General features: G+C 35.2%; 2 protein-coding genes across 2 annotated transcripts in view; both read left to right on the forward strand.

The window, feature by feature from the left end:
• Positions 1 to 13,881, forward strand: part of LOC107582227 (mitochondrial fission factor homolog B-like) — a 20,734-nt gene extending 6,853 nt beyond the window's left edge. Inside the window, exons 2-9 of the mRNA XM_016267978.1 lie at positions 1,112 to 1,319; positions 2,130 to 2,305; positions 2,455 to 2,546; positions 2,686 to 2,688; positions 6,836 to 7,000; positions 8,447 to 8,500; positions 8,614 to 8,698; positions 13,584 to 13,881. Of these exons, the coding sequence (XP_016123464.1) occupies positions 1,112 to 1,319; positions 2,130 to 2,305; positions 2,455 to 2,546; positions 2,686 to 2,688; positions 6,836 to 7,000; positions 8,447 to 8,500; positions 8,614 to 8,698; positions 13,584 to 13,715 (915 nt within the window). The 3' untranslated portion in view covers positions 13,716 to 13,881. The remainder of the gene's footprint in view (positions 1 to 1,111; positions 1,320 to 2,129; positions 2,306 to 2,454; positions 2,547 to 2,685; positions 2,689 to 6,835; positions 7,001 to 8,446; positions 8,501 to 8,613; positions 8,699 to 13,583) is intronic.
• A 1,342-nt stretch (positions 13,882 to 15,223) lies between these two features.
• LOC107582228 (39S ribosomal protein L44, mitochondrial-like) overlaps positions 15,224 to 15,937 on the forward strand; it is a 6,700-nt gene continuing 5,986 nt past the window's right edge. The window contains exon 1 of the mRNA XM_016267981.1: positions 15,224 to 15,446. Coding sequence (XP_016123467.1) covers positions 15,274 to 15,446 — 173 coding nt within the window. The 5' untranslated portion in view covers positions 15,224 to 15,273. The remainder of the gene's footprint in view (positions 15,447 to 15,937) is intronic.

Here is a 15,937-nt window from a genome sequence, read left to right on the forward strand (position 1 = left end):
AAAAAAAAAAAAAAAGTTTAGTATCAGATAAATTACTAAAGTATTAAAGTTTACTTTAAGTTTAATTTTGTATTAAAGTATTACAATTACAAAAAAATTAATGAAATAAAAATAGGTTAAAGTTTAATAGAAATAAAAAACATGATAAAAAGTCATGAAAATGACAAATGCACATAAGAAAGTTACTAAAACGTAGATATAATTCAAATGAAAACATAAAAATAAAAGCTCATTCAAAATGATTCAGCACAGTACGGGAAAGAATTAACACAAGAAAATATCAAAACATTGTGTGCATCCATTTTTTTTTTTTTTTTTTTACATTTTAATGCATTTAGCAGACGCTTTTATCCAAAGCGACTTACAGTGCATTCAGGCTATACATGTTTTATCAGTATGTGTGTTCCCTGGGAATCGATCCCGCGACCTTTGCGCTGCTAACACAATGCTCCACCACTGAGCCACAGGAACAATCCATTCCTGTGGTACAAGCCAATCCAACAATCCATTAAGATTGTATTTGATTCTTAAGCCTGGGATACACTACACAAATTTTTGCCCTGATTTCCCACCGATTTACTGTCTGGAGAAGTTGACACTAGTTGCCAAAAGTCAGTGCCAGTCTGCAGATTGGAGTTGACAGATTCCATAGAAAATCGCATAGTGTATGATGGTCACAGACTACGATTTATTTGAGCTTTTCAGCCATTTTAGAAGACATGTTGTTTTCATTTGTCACGCATTTCCTAGCAACAAGGCACACGTTCCTGCATGATTTTGTTGTGATCGGAACAACTTGAAAGTCTGGTAGTGTGTGATCCCCAGTCATGTAGTGTATGGTGGCCAGTTTGCCTTTGTCACTATTTACAAAGTCGATAAGTGTATGATGCCTAGTGTTTTAAAAATCTGTTCATATTTTTAAAGTCGTGTTGTTGTGTATTCCAGTCTTTAGAGGATTCCTATTTGATCCCATTTGAATCTTTTCAGATTGGTTTCAAATCAATGTATGATAGAATTCCAATAGGAATTCTGTGCACATTCCTTTAGAATTTTTTGATTGATTGACATGTTTAGGTCCTCACATCACAGGCCTCCTCCTCTTTCCCTGTAGATGAATGGAGCAGCTTTCCCCTCTCCCACAGCCGAGATGGCGGAGATGAACCGGATCCACTATGAGCTGGAGTACACAGAGGGCATCAGTCAGAGAATGCGTATTCCTGAGCAGCTCAAAGTGGCTCCGTATGACCCTGAAGAGCAGGAACTTTCAGAGCATGAGATGCTCCACACGGCAATGATGCACGTTCCCGAGAGAATTGTAGTGCAGGTATGAAATGGGAAGATCTTTGCACATTAAAGTGGGATAAAAGAGTGTATTGAGTGCTGCAGTGATGATTTTTGTTGGCTAACCCAGAAGTTCGCATCACCCTGGTTCCCTTGACAAAAACCCAATAGGATTTTTCCATTGGCTTTTGGATTATTGCCGAAAATAGGCTCTGTGACCAACACAAGTTCATGATACTCACATATTTTGTTCATCATGATAATATTCACAAATGAGCACAACTTTTGTGAATTTTGAAGTCTATATACAAACACCAGAAATAAAAAGCTAAACACAGGCTATAAATGAACTACACCACTAAGCTTCTGACAGCTTTCACTCTTTATATTTAAAAAAACATTTTCACCAACAGTTTGAGTTAGAGTAGTTAGCAAGAATGTGATTTTAAACACAATGATGCTATAAAGCAGACTAGTAAATTTGATGTATTTTATTTAGAATTAAACGTGAAAATCTTGTTAAGCACAGACCTTTTTTCAGGCATTTAACTATAAACTCATTGAAGAAACTCACTGGCATCAGGACGATGCAACTGGAATTGCTACTGACCTTATTTCTCATAATTGTGAATTTATATCTCGCAATTCATCTCACAATTCTGACTCTATAACACGCAATTGCGAGATATAAACTCGCAATTATGAGAAAAAATTATGGGCTTCCAATTATGGGCTTCCATAATTTTCTGTGGAACACAAAAGAAGATTTTATTTTAGTAAATATTCTCTGAGAGTTTTGTTTATATAATAAAAAGTTGTTTTGGACCCCACTGACTTTCATTTCTCTTTTGTAGGAGACAGTAATTCCATGCAGTTTCCCAGAGATCTGGACCTCATCCAGTCCACCCCACTGGAGTCAACACTGTCCCTCAAGACACCACCTCGGGTCCTCACACTCAGCGAAAGGCCCATCGACTTTCTCGAAATGGAGCAGCCGAGCTCCGCCAGTCAGCCCAGCGAAGAAGTAAGTGGGGCAGACCACATTTAGCAAGACGGAAGCTGTGTAAATGTGACTGGTAATGAACAGCACTAAAAAAAGAATAACAATGTGTCAGCTTGGGTTTAATAAAATGAGGAACACCTGTCTGTATTTACTTTTTCTGCTTCACACAGGTGCGCATGCAAACCAGGACGCGTAGAGAGCGCTCGGTCAGCGAGAACACAAGTGTGCATCACAGTGGCCAGCTCGCCAGAAACGACTCCATGTGAGTGCAAAATCACGAATACACATGCATATGCACTTTCGTTTCACCTCTGCCCTGTCAACATGGCCCTCTCACTCAATTATATGTTTTTCCTCCTCCCTGGTGTCTCTCTTTCTCCTTTCATGATGCTGACTCAAAGGGGGTGAGTTAGAACCATGCACGTACTGTATATTGTATAGTTTCAAGCCCTTTCGGTTTGGCTTTTGTGCTTTTTTAACCTCAGTGCATGTTATTGCATGTACAGGAGTGGCGCAATAACACTTGTCAGTCATGGTCGAGACCAATTTTATCACAATATTAAACAACACGTGATATTGGTCCGTGTAGTTTAGAGTTGCTTTGTTAGTCAGTTTCCCTCATGCCATGACTGCTTGACAGCTCTATTCTACTCTATTGTTCTTTATTCTATTCTATTCTATTCTAATGAATGGCCACTCCTGGCATCGAGGAGCTGTTCACACGGAGGGTTTGTACTTAAAAAAAACAGATCAGTCATTTTTCTTCAGCCTGTTGTTTCCTTGTTTTGACATACTTGTGTTTTCTGTTTTCCGATTGGCTGGTCTGTCAGTAAAAGTACGTAAACCCACCATTGACCAGCATCACTTTTTCTTTTTCTAGACCCCAATAAAATGAAGACTAGTACGGCTTCTGCTACTAATCTAAATGCGTCACGTCCATCAGCCAAACTGTCTTTTATCAAAGTTTAGATTTTTACCATTTGTGACCCTAGACCACAAAGCCAGTCTTAAGTTACTTGGGTATATTTTTAGCAATAGCGAAAAAAATATTGTATGGCTCAAAATTATTGAGTTTTCTTTTATGCCACAGATCTTTAGGATATTAAGTAAAGATCATGTTCCATGAAGATATTTTGTACATTTCCTACCGTAAATATATCAAAACTTAATTTTTGTTTAGTAATATGCATTGCTAAGAACTTCATTTGGACAACTTTAAAGGCGATTTTCTCAATATTTTGATTTTTTTGCACCCTCACATTCCAGATTTTCAAATAGTTGTATCTCGGCCAAATATTGTCCTATACTAACAAACCATACATCGATGGAAAGCTTATTTATTCAGATGCTGTATAAATCTCAATGTCAGAAAAATTTACCCTTATGACTGGTTTTGTGGTCCAGGGTCACATTTTTTAAACTAAATTTAGGTTTAGTAAAAAGAACATTTTAACAGGAAATAATATATTAATATAACATTTGTTTGTATTTAAATGCACATTACCATTTAAAAGCTTAAAATTAAGATTTTTTTTAAAGAAATTAATAATTTTATTCAGAAAAGATGCATTAAGTTGATCAAAAGTGACAGTAAAAATATTTATGATGATACAAAAGATTTCTATTTTGAAAAAAATGTTCTATTTAGCAAAGAATCCTAAACCAAAAGTATTACAATTTCTACGAAAATATTAAGCAGCACAACTGTTTTCAACGTTGATAATAATAAAAAATGTTTCTTGATCAGCAAATCAGCATATTAGAATGATTTCTGAAGGATCATTGTGACACTGAGCTTTGGAGTAATGGCTGCCGGAGAAAATAGCTATTTTAAATTGTACAAATATTTCATAACTGTATTTTAATCAAATAAATGCGGCCTTGGTGAGCATAAGAAAAAAATCCTACCGACCCTGAACTTTTAAGTTGTAGTGTATTTAATTATGTAACAATATTAACTAATAATAAACAATATTCATTAACAATAAACAAAGTTAAATATATGAATTAACAGTTCACAAAATCATCACTGTTACATCAGTAATTACACAAAACCTGTTTAGAACATGTCCAAGTCTTGTATGAACAAATATGCTTAATTAGTAGTTAATAATTTTTTCTTTAAGAAAAATGGGGCTGGTGAAATATGACCTAGACATGAGATTCACATAACAAATACCTGAGCTGTATTTATGATGTGCACTATTTTTGAAGCAGACTGCTTTAAGGATCCCAGAGGTTGAAGTTGTGTCTGTTTGGATTAGTGTAGATGGATTCTACAGTTCAGTAAACAGTAAATCGTTTACATCGTCTGATGTGAGTTCAGCCGTTTTAAATCCACTTTTGAGGTTGTGATATTTAGAGACCCCTGTGTGTGTTTGTGTTGTTAAAAGGATGAGATTTTGCTTGTTGAAGGGTTTGTATTTTAGGGCTGGACAATAAATCAATATCAATATGTATCGCGATATAATTTTTTTTCAATAACGGTGATATGATTTTTAAACACATTTCCGATATTTCGATATACATTACCAGTGTTTCCCATACGTTGATTTATTTGCGGCGACTTCGTTGAATAAACATGAGCACTGCACGTTTCAAAATCATAACACGGCGCGGGTGTTTTATATGAATTAGGGCTGCACGATAAATCGCATGCGATATTTAATCCACATCTCGTCAGTAAAGCCGGTTCTGTAATCAGCGTAAATCTCCATCACGTGCGTGCTTTCACATTGAGCAGCATTTACTACAGAAGAGCCGTTGTTCACTAACAAGCTGCGCAAAAAATCGCGCGATTATGAACGTGGTTTGGTGCAGCTTTACCGCTGATTACAGAACCGGCTTTACTGACAAGATGCACATTAAATATCGCATGCGATTTATCATGCAGCCCTAATATGAATGTATCTGAAACCGACTGTCTTCAGAAACGTTTCGATGACATTTTCATTTTATCTGATAAAGTAGCGCTCATGCGCCGAGCTGCTTTGATTACAGCCAGTTATCGGGGAAACCGCTAGTTTTATCTCTCTAAAAGCGCCTCCTGCTGGCAGAGAATGAATTTGCATTTTCAATAATAAGCCCATCTCCAGCAACATGTTTTTGTTCTTGCTCAATTTTTTTATTTTCTGCAGCAACTTTTCATATTCTTTATCCTGGCTGAAGCACATTTGTTTCAATCTATAAGAATAATCAGCCTACACTACCAGTCTAAATTTTTTGAACTGTAAGATTTTTAATGTTTAGTTTTTTTAAGAATTATCTTCTGCTCACCAAGGCTGCATTTATTTGATCCAAAGTACAGCAAAAACAGTAAAAGTTTGAATTATCTTTACTATTTAAAATAACTACTTTCTATTTGAAAGCAATTATTTTAAATTTCAGAAATAATTCTAATATACTGACTTGATGATGATCAATATTTTAAACAGTTGAGAATATTTTTGATGAATAGAAAGATCCAAAGATCAGAATTTATCTGAAATAAAAAGCTTTTATAACATTATACATTATTCCATTCAAAAGCTTGGAGTCAGTATAATTTTTTTTTTTTGGGGGGGGGTATATACATTTTATTTAGCACTGCAATTTTATTTTATTTATAATACTTTTATTTAGCAAGGATGCTTTAAATTGATCAAAAAGATTATAATGTTACAAAAGATTTCTATTTCAGATAAATGCTGTTCTTCTGAACTTTCTATTCATCAAAGAAACCTGAAAAAAATCTACTCGGCTGTTTTCAACATCATAATAAATTTTTTGAGCAGCAAATCAGCACATTAGAATGATTTTTAAAGGATCATGTGACTGGAGTAATGATGCTAAAAATCCAGCTTTGAAATCACAGGAATAAATCACATTTTAAAATATTTTCAATTCAGTTATTTTAAATAGTAAAAAACAGTTTTTGCTGTATTTAGGATCAAGTAAATGCAGGCTTGGTGAGCAGAAGAGAATTTGTTAAAAAACATTACAAATCTTACTGTTCAAACACTTTTGACTGGTAATGTATGTCAGTACCATAGTTTGAAATAAGGTAAACATTAATTTATTTGTGCTGTTTCTTTTTCTTAAATATTATATAGTTTTATAGGAGAGCTTTCATAGACTTGGAAAATTATTTTTTCAGAAGTTTGTATGCAACAGACATCTGTTGTAGGTGTTCTTGGCAGTTTTTATGAGGCTTTTTTTATAATAGTGTTCATATCGATATCGGAATTATATCGTATCGAAATTAAGAAATATCTCGTGATATCAATTTTGGACATATCGTCCAGCCCTAGGTTGTGACCTAGTGTTGTTTATATATATATATATATATATATATATATATATATATATATATATGGTGAGACTGTTGCCCATCTGTTGCAGTCTTTATTTTCTCCGACTTTTATTTCATTCTTTCTCCTTCTTTTTCCTTCTTTCTGAAACCTAAAATTTGTTGGACTTTCTCTCTTTCTTATCTTCTACCTTTCCTTTCTTGTACTTTCGTTACGTCTCTCTCTCTCTCTCTCTCTCTCTCTGTGTGTGTGGTTCGGTCAGTATGACTGCCTCCCCCTCTGCTGCATTGCGCACTATGGCTCCTCTCGGTGGTGCCGAGGACGGGTTTAACCTCTTCAACGCCCGCGGTGTCCTTTCCTTCATCCAGTCAACCACACGTCGGGCCTACCAGCAGGTCCTGGAGGTCCTGGACGAGAACCAGCGCAGGTGACCTTTGACATCAGACCGCCTGAATCTGCCGTGAGAGACTGACTTTTGGCTAAATTAGATGTTGCTTCACTGAGTAACCAATCAAATGTGTTAGATTAGGCCAGGAACAAAGTCCTCTATGACAGATAGACATTCACGTGTCACTCTGATTTGGTGAGAAAATACACTAAGCATATTAGGACTGACAGACAAAAAGTCCTCCTCAAAATGTCATACTTTAAACAACAAAGCACAACACCCTACACATTTCAATTTTAGGAGGTAGTTTGTTAAATGACAGCTTGTGTTGTTTGCTGTTGGATGTGGACACGCTGCTTTCCTAAGCTCCATTTCTTTCTCAGCCTCTTGGTTTGGGGTTTTGTGTTTAGCATGAGTAGTAATGTGCGCAAGATTTTATTTATTTCTCTTTTGTTTGAATCCTTTCTCTTTTTCCCCTGAGCTTTTAGATTTCAGTTAAGTTTACACAAGCAGTTTGTGGCATTGCTGTATAGTTTTTAAAGAAATGTTTGTGTTCATTACAAGTTCAAGATCTATTGACAGCATTTCTGGCATGATAACCACAAAAAAAAAATTTATTATTTTAATTAAATTAAGAAAAAAATCAGCTATATTTAAAAAATGAAATGTGAAGCTTGTTTTTTTTTTTACATGAGAACTTATTATATTTAGATTATTTTATTATTGTAATATTCCTTAAAATACCAACATACATTTATTTGATCACAAATACAGTAACCAGTAATTACAATTTAAAACAACTGTTGTTGTAACATATTTTAAAGTGTAATTTATGGCTGTGATGTAATTAATTTTGCAAATGTAGTTTAAACTGAATTTCATGCAGCTATTACTGCAGTCTTCTGCGTCACATGATCCTTCAGAAATCATTTTAATATGCTGATTTGCTGCTAAAGCAACAATTTTTATTATCAATGTTGAAAATGGTTGTAACTTATTTATTTTTGTACTTGGGGACAAGTACAAATTATTTTCTTTGGTATTCGATATTATGCCACAAATGCTGTGAAATGATTCAGCCTTACATTGAATACGGAACATTCCTTTAATTTGGGTTTCTGTGAATACCTGCACTGTACAGGTGTTATTTATGAGCTCATTTCCTGTGCTCTGTGACCTGCTTGGCATTAACTTCAGTTTCACTGACAGGCACTAAACTCTATTGTAGGTTTGTGTAAAACCACTGTCTGAAAATGAGACTAAAATTAATATTGTTGTGTTTACATCTGTGCAGTTGGCTGGTTTCTTTTGCAAGGTTTATTTGATTAGAAAAAATGTTGACAGGGTCTGTGAGACAAAGACCACCTGCAGCATATACATATTTTATATTAGTTAAAGCGCATTTGCATGTTATTAAAGTTGTCTGTCTGTGTATGTCTTCTTTTGTCCTTTCCTTCTCTCACTTTCTCCATATCCGCTTCTCAGCCAGCCATCTCTTAGAGGGGGTTCAACCCTCTCTAACCCCCAGCATGACAACAGGTAACTTCCTCTCATCTCTTCCCTCTCATCTGTTTTTTCTCTCAATTTGTTTTTCTCTCTGTCCTCTCAATACATTCTCAGTGTCTTATGAAATTAAATAATGTATTTGACAGGCATGCCCTGGCCCCACTGGACCCGACTATAGAGGGAGGAGCAGATGACATGGCTGTCGTGGACGCCACCTCTCTACGCAGACAGGTATTATTCCACTGCTTAATATTGTGCAGTGTTTAAAAAAAAAAGTAAAAGATAAAAACATATTTTATGCACACTAGCATTCAGATGTCTTTGGAAAAAAGTATCTTATGCTCACCAAGGCTGCATTTATTTGATTAAAAATATAAAACTGTGAAAAAAAATACCTGTGATGCAAAGCAGAATTTTCAGCATCATTACTCCAGTCTTCAGTGTCAAATGATCCTTCAGAAATCATTCTAATATGCTGATTCGATGCCTTTATTGATCTTTTTATTATTATCAATGTTGAAAACAGTTGTGCTGTTTAATATCATTGTGGAAACCTTAAAGGGATAGTCCACCCAAAAATGAAAATTTGATCCAAGATGTAGGTGACTTTGTTTCTTCAGTAGAACACAAACGAAGATTTTTAACTCAAACTGTTGCAGTCTGTCAGTCCTATAATGTCAGTGGATGGGAATCACAGCTTTGAGAGTTATAAAACATACACAAACGAAACCAAATTAAATCCTGCGGCTCGTGACGATACATTAATGTGTAAAGACACGAAACGATCGGTCTGTGCAAGAAACTGAACAGTATTTATATAGTTTTTTTACCTCTGATTTTCCCCGCAATGATTTAACTGTCCTGAGCGCGCTTGCGTCTTCTTATTCAGCCTGTGCAGGAGGTGTCTTCTTCTTGCTTTACGGCAGATCGCAGACTTATAAGTGATTTACTGCCACCTATCTCTCAAATGGACCATTGACACTCCTAATTGAGATTGTAGATAGTGTCAATGGTCCATTTGAGAGATAGGTGGCAGTAAATCACTTATAAGTCTGCGATCTGCCGTAAAGCAAGAAGAAGACACCTCCTGCACAGGCTGAATAAGAAGACGCAAGCGCGCTCAGGACAGTTAAATCATTGCGGTGAAAATCAGAGGTAAAAAAACTATATAAATACTGTTCAGTTTCTTGCACAGACCGATCGTTTCGTGTCTTTACACATTAATGTATCGTCACGAGCCGCAGGTGCTGTTCTTCTGAACTTTCTATTCATCAAAGAAACCTGAAAAAAATCTACTCGGCTGTTTTCAACATCATAATAAATTTTTTGAGCAGCAAATCAGCACATTAGAATGATTTTTAAAGGATCATGTGACTGGAGTAATGATGCTAAAAATCCAGCTTTGAAATCACAGGAATAAATCACATTTTAAAATATTTTCAATTCAGTTATTTTAAATAGTAAAAAACAGTTTTTGCTGTATTTAGGATCAAGTAAATGCAGGCTTGGTGAGCAGAAGAGAATTTGTTAAAAAACATTACAAATCTTACTGTTCAAACACTTTTGACTGGTAATGTATGTCAGTACCATAGTTTGAAATAAGGTAAACATTAATTTATTTGTGCTGTTTCTTTTTCTTAAATATTATATAGTTTTATAGGAGAGCTTTCATAGACTTGGAAAATTATTTTTTCAGAAGTTTGTATGCAACAGACATCTGTTGTAGGTGTTCTTGGCAGTTTTTATGAGGCTTTTTTTATAATAGTGTTCATATCGATATCGGAATTATATCGTATCGAAATTAAGAAATATCTCGTGATATCAATTTTGGACATATCGTCCAGCCCTAGGTTGTGACCTAGTGTTGTTTATATATATATATATATATATATATATATATATATATATATATATGGTGAGACTGTTGCCCATCTGTTGCAGTCTTTATTTTCTCCGACTTTTATTTCATTCTTTCTCCTTCTTTTTCCTTCTTTCTGAAACCTAAAATTTGTTGGACTTTCTCTCTTTCTTATCTTCTACCTTTCCTTTCTTGTACTTTCGTTACGTCTCTCTCTCTCTCTCTCTCTCTCTCTCTCTCTCTCTCTCTCTCTCTCTCTCTCTGTGTGTGTGTGGTTCGGTCAGTATGACTGCCTCCCCCTCTGCTGCATTGCGCACTATGGCTCCTCTCGGTGGTGCCGAGGACGGGTTTAACCTCTTCAACGCCCGCGGTGTCCTTTCCTTCATCCAGTCAACCACACGTCGGGCCTACCAGCAGGTCCTGGAGGTCCTGGACGAGAACCAGCGCAGGTGACCTTTGACATCAGACCGCCTGAATCTGCCGTGAGAGACTGACTTTTGGCTAAATTAGATGTTGCTTCACTGAGTAACCAATCAAATGTGTTAGATTAGGCCAGGAACAAAGTCCTCTATGACAGATAGACATTCACGTGTCACTCTGATTTGGTGAGAAAATACACTAAGCATATTAGGACTGACAGACAAAAAGTCCTCCTCAAAATGTCATACTTTAAACAACAAAGCACAACACCCTACACATTTCAATTTTAGGAGGTAGTTTGTTAAATGACAGCTTGTGTTGTTTGCTGTTGGATGTGGACACGCTGCTTTCCTAAGCTCCATTTCTTTCTCAGCCTCTTGGTTTGGGGTTTTGTGTTTAGCATGAGTAGTAATGTGCGCAAGATTTTATTTATTTCTCTTTTGTTTGAATCCTTTCTCTTTTTCCCCTGAGCTTTTAGATTTCAGTTAAGTTTACACAAGCAGTTTGTGGCATTGCTGTATAGTTTTTAAAGAAATGTTTGTGTTCATTACAAGTTCAAGATCTATTGACAGCATTTCTGGCATGATAACCACAAAAAAAAAATTTATTATTTTAATTAAATTAAGAAAAAAATCAGCTATATTTAAAAAATGAAATGTGAAGCTTGTTTTTTTTTTTACATGAGAACTTATTATATTTAGATTATTTTATTATTGTAATATTCCTTAAAATACCAACATACATTTATTTGATCACAAATACAGTAACCAGTAATTACAATTTAAAACAACTGTTGTTGTAACATATTTTAAAGTGTAATTTATGGCTGTGATGTAATTAATTTTGCAAATGTAGTTTAAACTGAATTTCATGCAGCTATTACTGCAGTCTTCTGCGTCACATGATCCTTCAGAAATCATTTTAATATGCTGATTTGCTGCTAAAGCAACAATTTTTATTATCAATGTTGAAAATGGTTGTAACTTATTTATTTTTGTACTTGGGGACAAGTACAAATTATTTTCTTTGGTATTCGATATTATGCCACAAATGCTGTGAAATGATTCAGCCTTACATTGAATACGGAACATTCCTTTAATTTGGGTTTCTGTGAATACCTGCACTGTACAGGTGTTATTTATGAGCTCATTTCCTGTGCTCTGTGACCTGCTTGGCATTAACTTCAGTTTCACTGACAGGCACTAAACTCTATTGTAGGTTTGTGTAAAACCACTGTCTGAAAATGAGACTAAAATTAATATTGTTGTGTTTACATCTGTGCAGTTGGCTGGTTTCTTTTGCAAGGTTTATTTGATTAGAAAAAATGTTGACAGGGTCTGTGAGACAAAGACCACCTGCAGCATATACATATTTTATATTAGTTAAAGCGCATTTGCATGTTATTAAAGTTGTCTGTCTGTGTATGTCTTCTTTTGTCCTTTCCTTCTCTCACTTTCTCCATATCCGCTTCTCAGCCAGCCATCTCTTAGAGGGGGTTCAACCCTCTCTAACCCCCAGCATGACAACAGGTAACTTCCTCTCATCTCTTCCCTCTCATCTGTTTTTTCTCTCAATTTGTTTTTCTCTCTGTCCTCTCAATACATTCTCAGTGTCTTATGAAATTAAATAATGTATTTGACAGGCATGCCCTGGCCCCACTGGACCCGACTATAGAGGGAGGAGCAGATGACATGGCTGTCGTGGACGCCACCTCTCTACGCAGACAGGTATTATTCCACTGCTTAATATTGTGCAGTGTTTAAAAAAAAAAGTAAAAGATAAAAACATATTTTATGCACACTAGCATTCAGATGTCTTTGGAAAAAAGTATCTTATGCTCACCAAGGCTGCATTTATTTGATTAAAAATATAAAACTGTGAAAAAAAATACCTGTGATGCAAAGCAGAATTTTCAGCATCATTACTCCAGTCTTCAGTGTCAAATGATCCTTCAGAAATCATTCAAATATGCTGATTCGATGCCTTTATTGATCTTTTTATTATTATCAATGTTGAAAACAGTTGTGCTGTTTAATATCATTGTGGAAACCTTAAAGGGATAGTCCACCCAAAAATGAAAATTTGATCCAAGATGTAGGTGACTTTGTTTCTTCAGTAGAACACAAACGAAGATTTTTAACTCAAACTGTTGCAGTCTGTCAGTCCTATAATGTCAGTGGATGGGAATCACAGCTTTGAGAGTTATAAAACATACACAAACGAAACCAAATTAAATCCTGCGGCTCGTGACGATACATTAATGTGTAAAGACACGAAACGATCGGTCTGTGCAAGAAACTGAACAGTATTTATATAGTTTTTTACCTCTGATTTTCACCGCAATGATTTAACTGTCCTGAGCGCGCTTGCGTCTTCTTATTCAGCCTGTGCAGGAGGTGTCTTCTTCTTGCTTTACGGCAGATCGCAGACTTATAAGTGATTTACTGCCACCTATCTCTCAAATGGACCATTGACACTCCTAATTGAGATTGTAGATAGTGTCAATGGTCCATTTGAGAGATCTCAAAGCCGTGATTCCCATCCACTGACATTATAAGACTGACAGACTGCAACGGTTTGAGTTAAAACTCTTCGTTTGTGTTCTACTGAAGAAACAAAGTCGCCTACATCTTGGATGCCCTGGGGGTAAGCAGATAAAATTTTCATTTTTGGGTGAACTATCCCTTTTAATAATTTTTTTTAAAATCTTTGTTCAACAGAAAATTAAAAAGAACAGCTTTTTTTTTTTTTTGGTAACATTATAAGTGTCTTTACTAATACTTTTGATCAATTTAATGCATCCTTGCTGAATAAAAGTATTAATTTCTTACATTACAGATTGTCAAGCTGAATCGGCGTTTGCAGCTCTTGGAGGAGGAGAACAAAGAGAGAGTCAAGCGAGAAATGTTCATGTATTCCATCACTGTAGCTTTCTGGCTTATCAACAGCTGGGTGTGGTTCCGTCGCTAAAGCTACATGGACTCAGCAATGTGGGAGGGGCAAAATCAGAACGCCCCTCTGCTCTATGTGTCAAACTTTAGCCATGTTTTTTGAATGGCTAAAACATTTTATTTTCTTCTCAGCAAGAGCAGTAAAGTCAGGGATAGCTTCTTTGTTTGAGTTTGTCTGTTTTATTTTATTATTATAAATATGTATTTATACTTTTTTATAATTTGTTCTTGTTCTATATAATTGTTCTTTTTCTTGGTTTTGTACTTTTTTTTTTTTTTTTGGTACATTACTTTTTGGGTTGTTGTTTTTTTTGTGTGTAAGCCAAGCATGAACCAGATGTATATATTACTTCACCTGTTTTTGAACTTTGGCTGTAATCTTTTTTTTCCCCTTAGGTTTACTATACAAAAACTTTTACAGAGACCAATGGAATGGAACACACTGATATATCATAGACAAAAGAAATTCATATAATAATAATAATATTTAGGGACTGTTGTGATTTTAGGTACATTGTGTACATCTATGTTACTAGAAACATAGAAACCATACTTGTTAAGTGTGAGTTTAGTCATTGTTTATGTACAACAACCCATTATTGTAATATTCTGATGTTGTTATTTCTGCTACAACCTTTTCTGCAGGATATTACTGAAATGATACACGTTCAGTTTTCCTCTCACAAAGTCATAAACATTGTATTGTAGACGCTTTTATTTGAATAAATGACAACAGTAGTGAACTGCACTCTATCCTGTCTGGATTTGCTTGTTTTCTTCATTTCTGAAGATAAAGTATAATTATCGGTCTTAAGAATGACAGATTAAAAGTAAAAAAACAAAATCCAAACAAAGCTGCAAAATGTGTACTCAGTGTTATTTTTATTCTATTATAGTATTTATTAATATTTTTTATTATATTTTCAAGTTAAGTTTTAAGTTACATTTTAGTTATTTTGTTAGGTGTTTTTTTCCCCTATATAAATTAAAATAATTTTGTTTCAGGTTATTTGTCATTATTGCAGTATTCCAATTTAAGCTTATTCCAGTTAGTTGCCATGGCAATATTTCTAATTTTTGTTTAAGCTTTTCATCTAATATTTATATATTATTTCAGCTTTATTTCATTTACCGAAAATGTTTTTTTAGTAGTTTGTTTTAATTAACAATAACAACACTGGAACTTATATTAAGTGCCATGGTCATTCATGCTTTTAATATTGTACTAATAAGTAAATGCCATATTGATGATTATTTAAAAAAAAAAAAAAGTTAAATATAAAAAGAAGCATGTAATAATAATAATACACATGACATTGAGAAAAGTGCATATATTAATTTACAGTCTTCTTTACCCTGTTGTCCTAAAAAAATAGCACGCACCTGGGATCCTTGGGTTAACGTTTAAAAAAGATAGTACACAACTATGGGTAATTACAGTCACTTTTGGCATGTTCATTTCTTTCTATGGAGTCCACCTTGACAGACACTATAAACTCAGCGCTCCGGACACGTAGTGGCGCTGTGGACTGTTTCCCTCTCGCTTTCCGTCGCTCTTTCGCGGACAGCGCAGTGTCATGGCGGCCTGCAGGGCGCTCGTGAGTCGCGTTGTGTTACCTCTGCATTACCATCATGTGTGCAGAGGAGTGATGCTCACACACATCAGAGAGAAGAAGAGATGGATGAAGGCTTACACACTCATCATGGAGAGGAAGAGAAAGATGGAGGGACCTCCACCTCCAAAGCCACGGTCAGTAGAACATCTCAAGGCCACTTATGATTCTCTCCGGCCGTGACTCAAATCATAGTGAGCTGCCTACCTTACGTTTTAGTATTAGAGGGACCTATAATAATACTATTATTTGGTTTGAGAAATATATATATATATAATAAATAGCTTGTCTAAGTAGTTATCATAAGTTATTATAGGCCTTTTTGAGATGATTGGCATTGATAAACATTCTTAAAGGGATATTTCACCCAAAAAAAACTTAATTCTGTTTTTAAATACTTATTTACATGTTGTTCCAAACCTGTATTTTTTTATATGTTAATGTATAAACTAAATTTAAATGACAGCAAATTCACTCTGTGTGTGTGTGTGTGTGTGTGTGTGTGTGTGTGTGTGTGTGTGTGTGTGTGTGTGTGTGTGTGTGTGTGTGTGTGTGTGCTCTTGTGTGTGTGTGTGTGTGTGTTCTCTACGGTGTGTGTGTGTGTGTGTTCACTACGGTGTGTGTGTGT

This window comes from Sinocyclocheilus grahami, unplaced genomic scaffold (assembly GCF_001515645.1).
Source record: "Sinocyclocheilus grahami isolate Dianchi unplaced genomic scaffold, SAMN03320097.WGS_v1.1 scaffold42.1, whole genome shotgun sequence".
NCBI classification, from domain to species: Eukaryota; Metazoa; Chordata; class Actinopteri; order Cypriniformes; family Cyprinidae; genus Sinocyclocheilus; species Sinocyclocheilus grahami.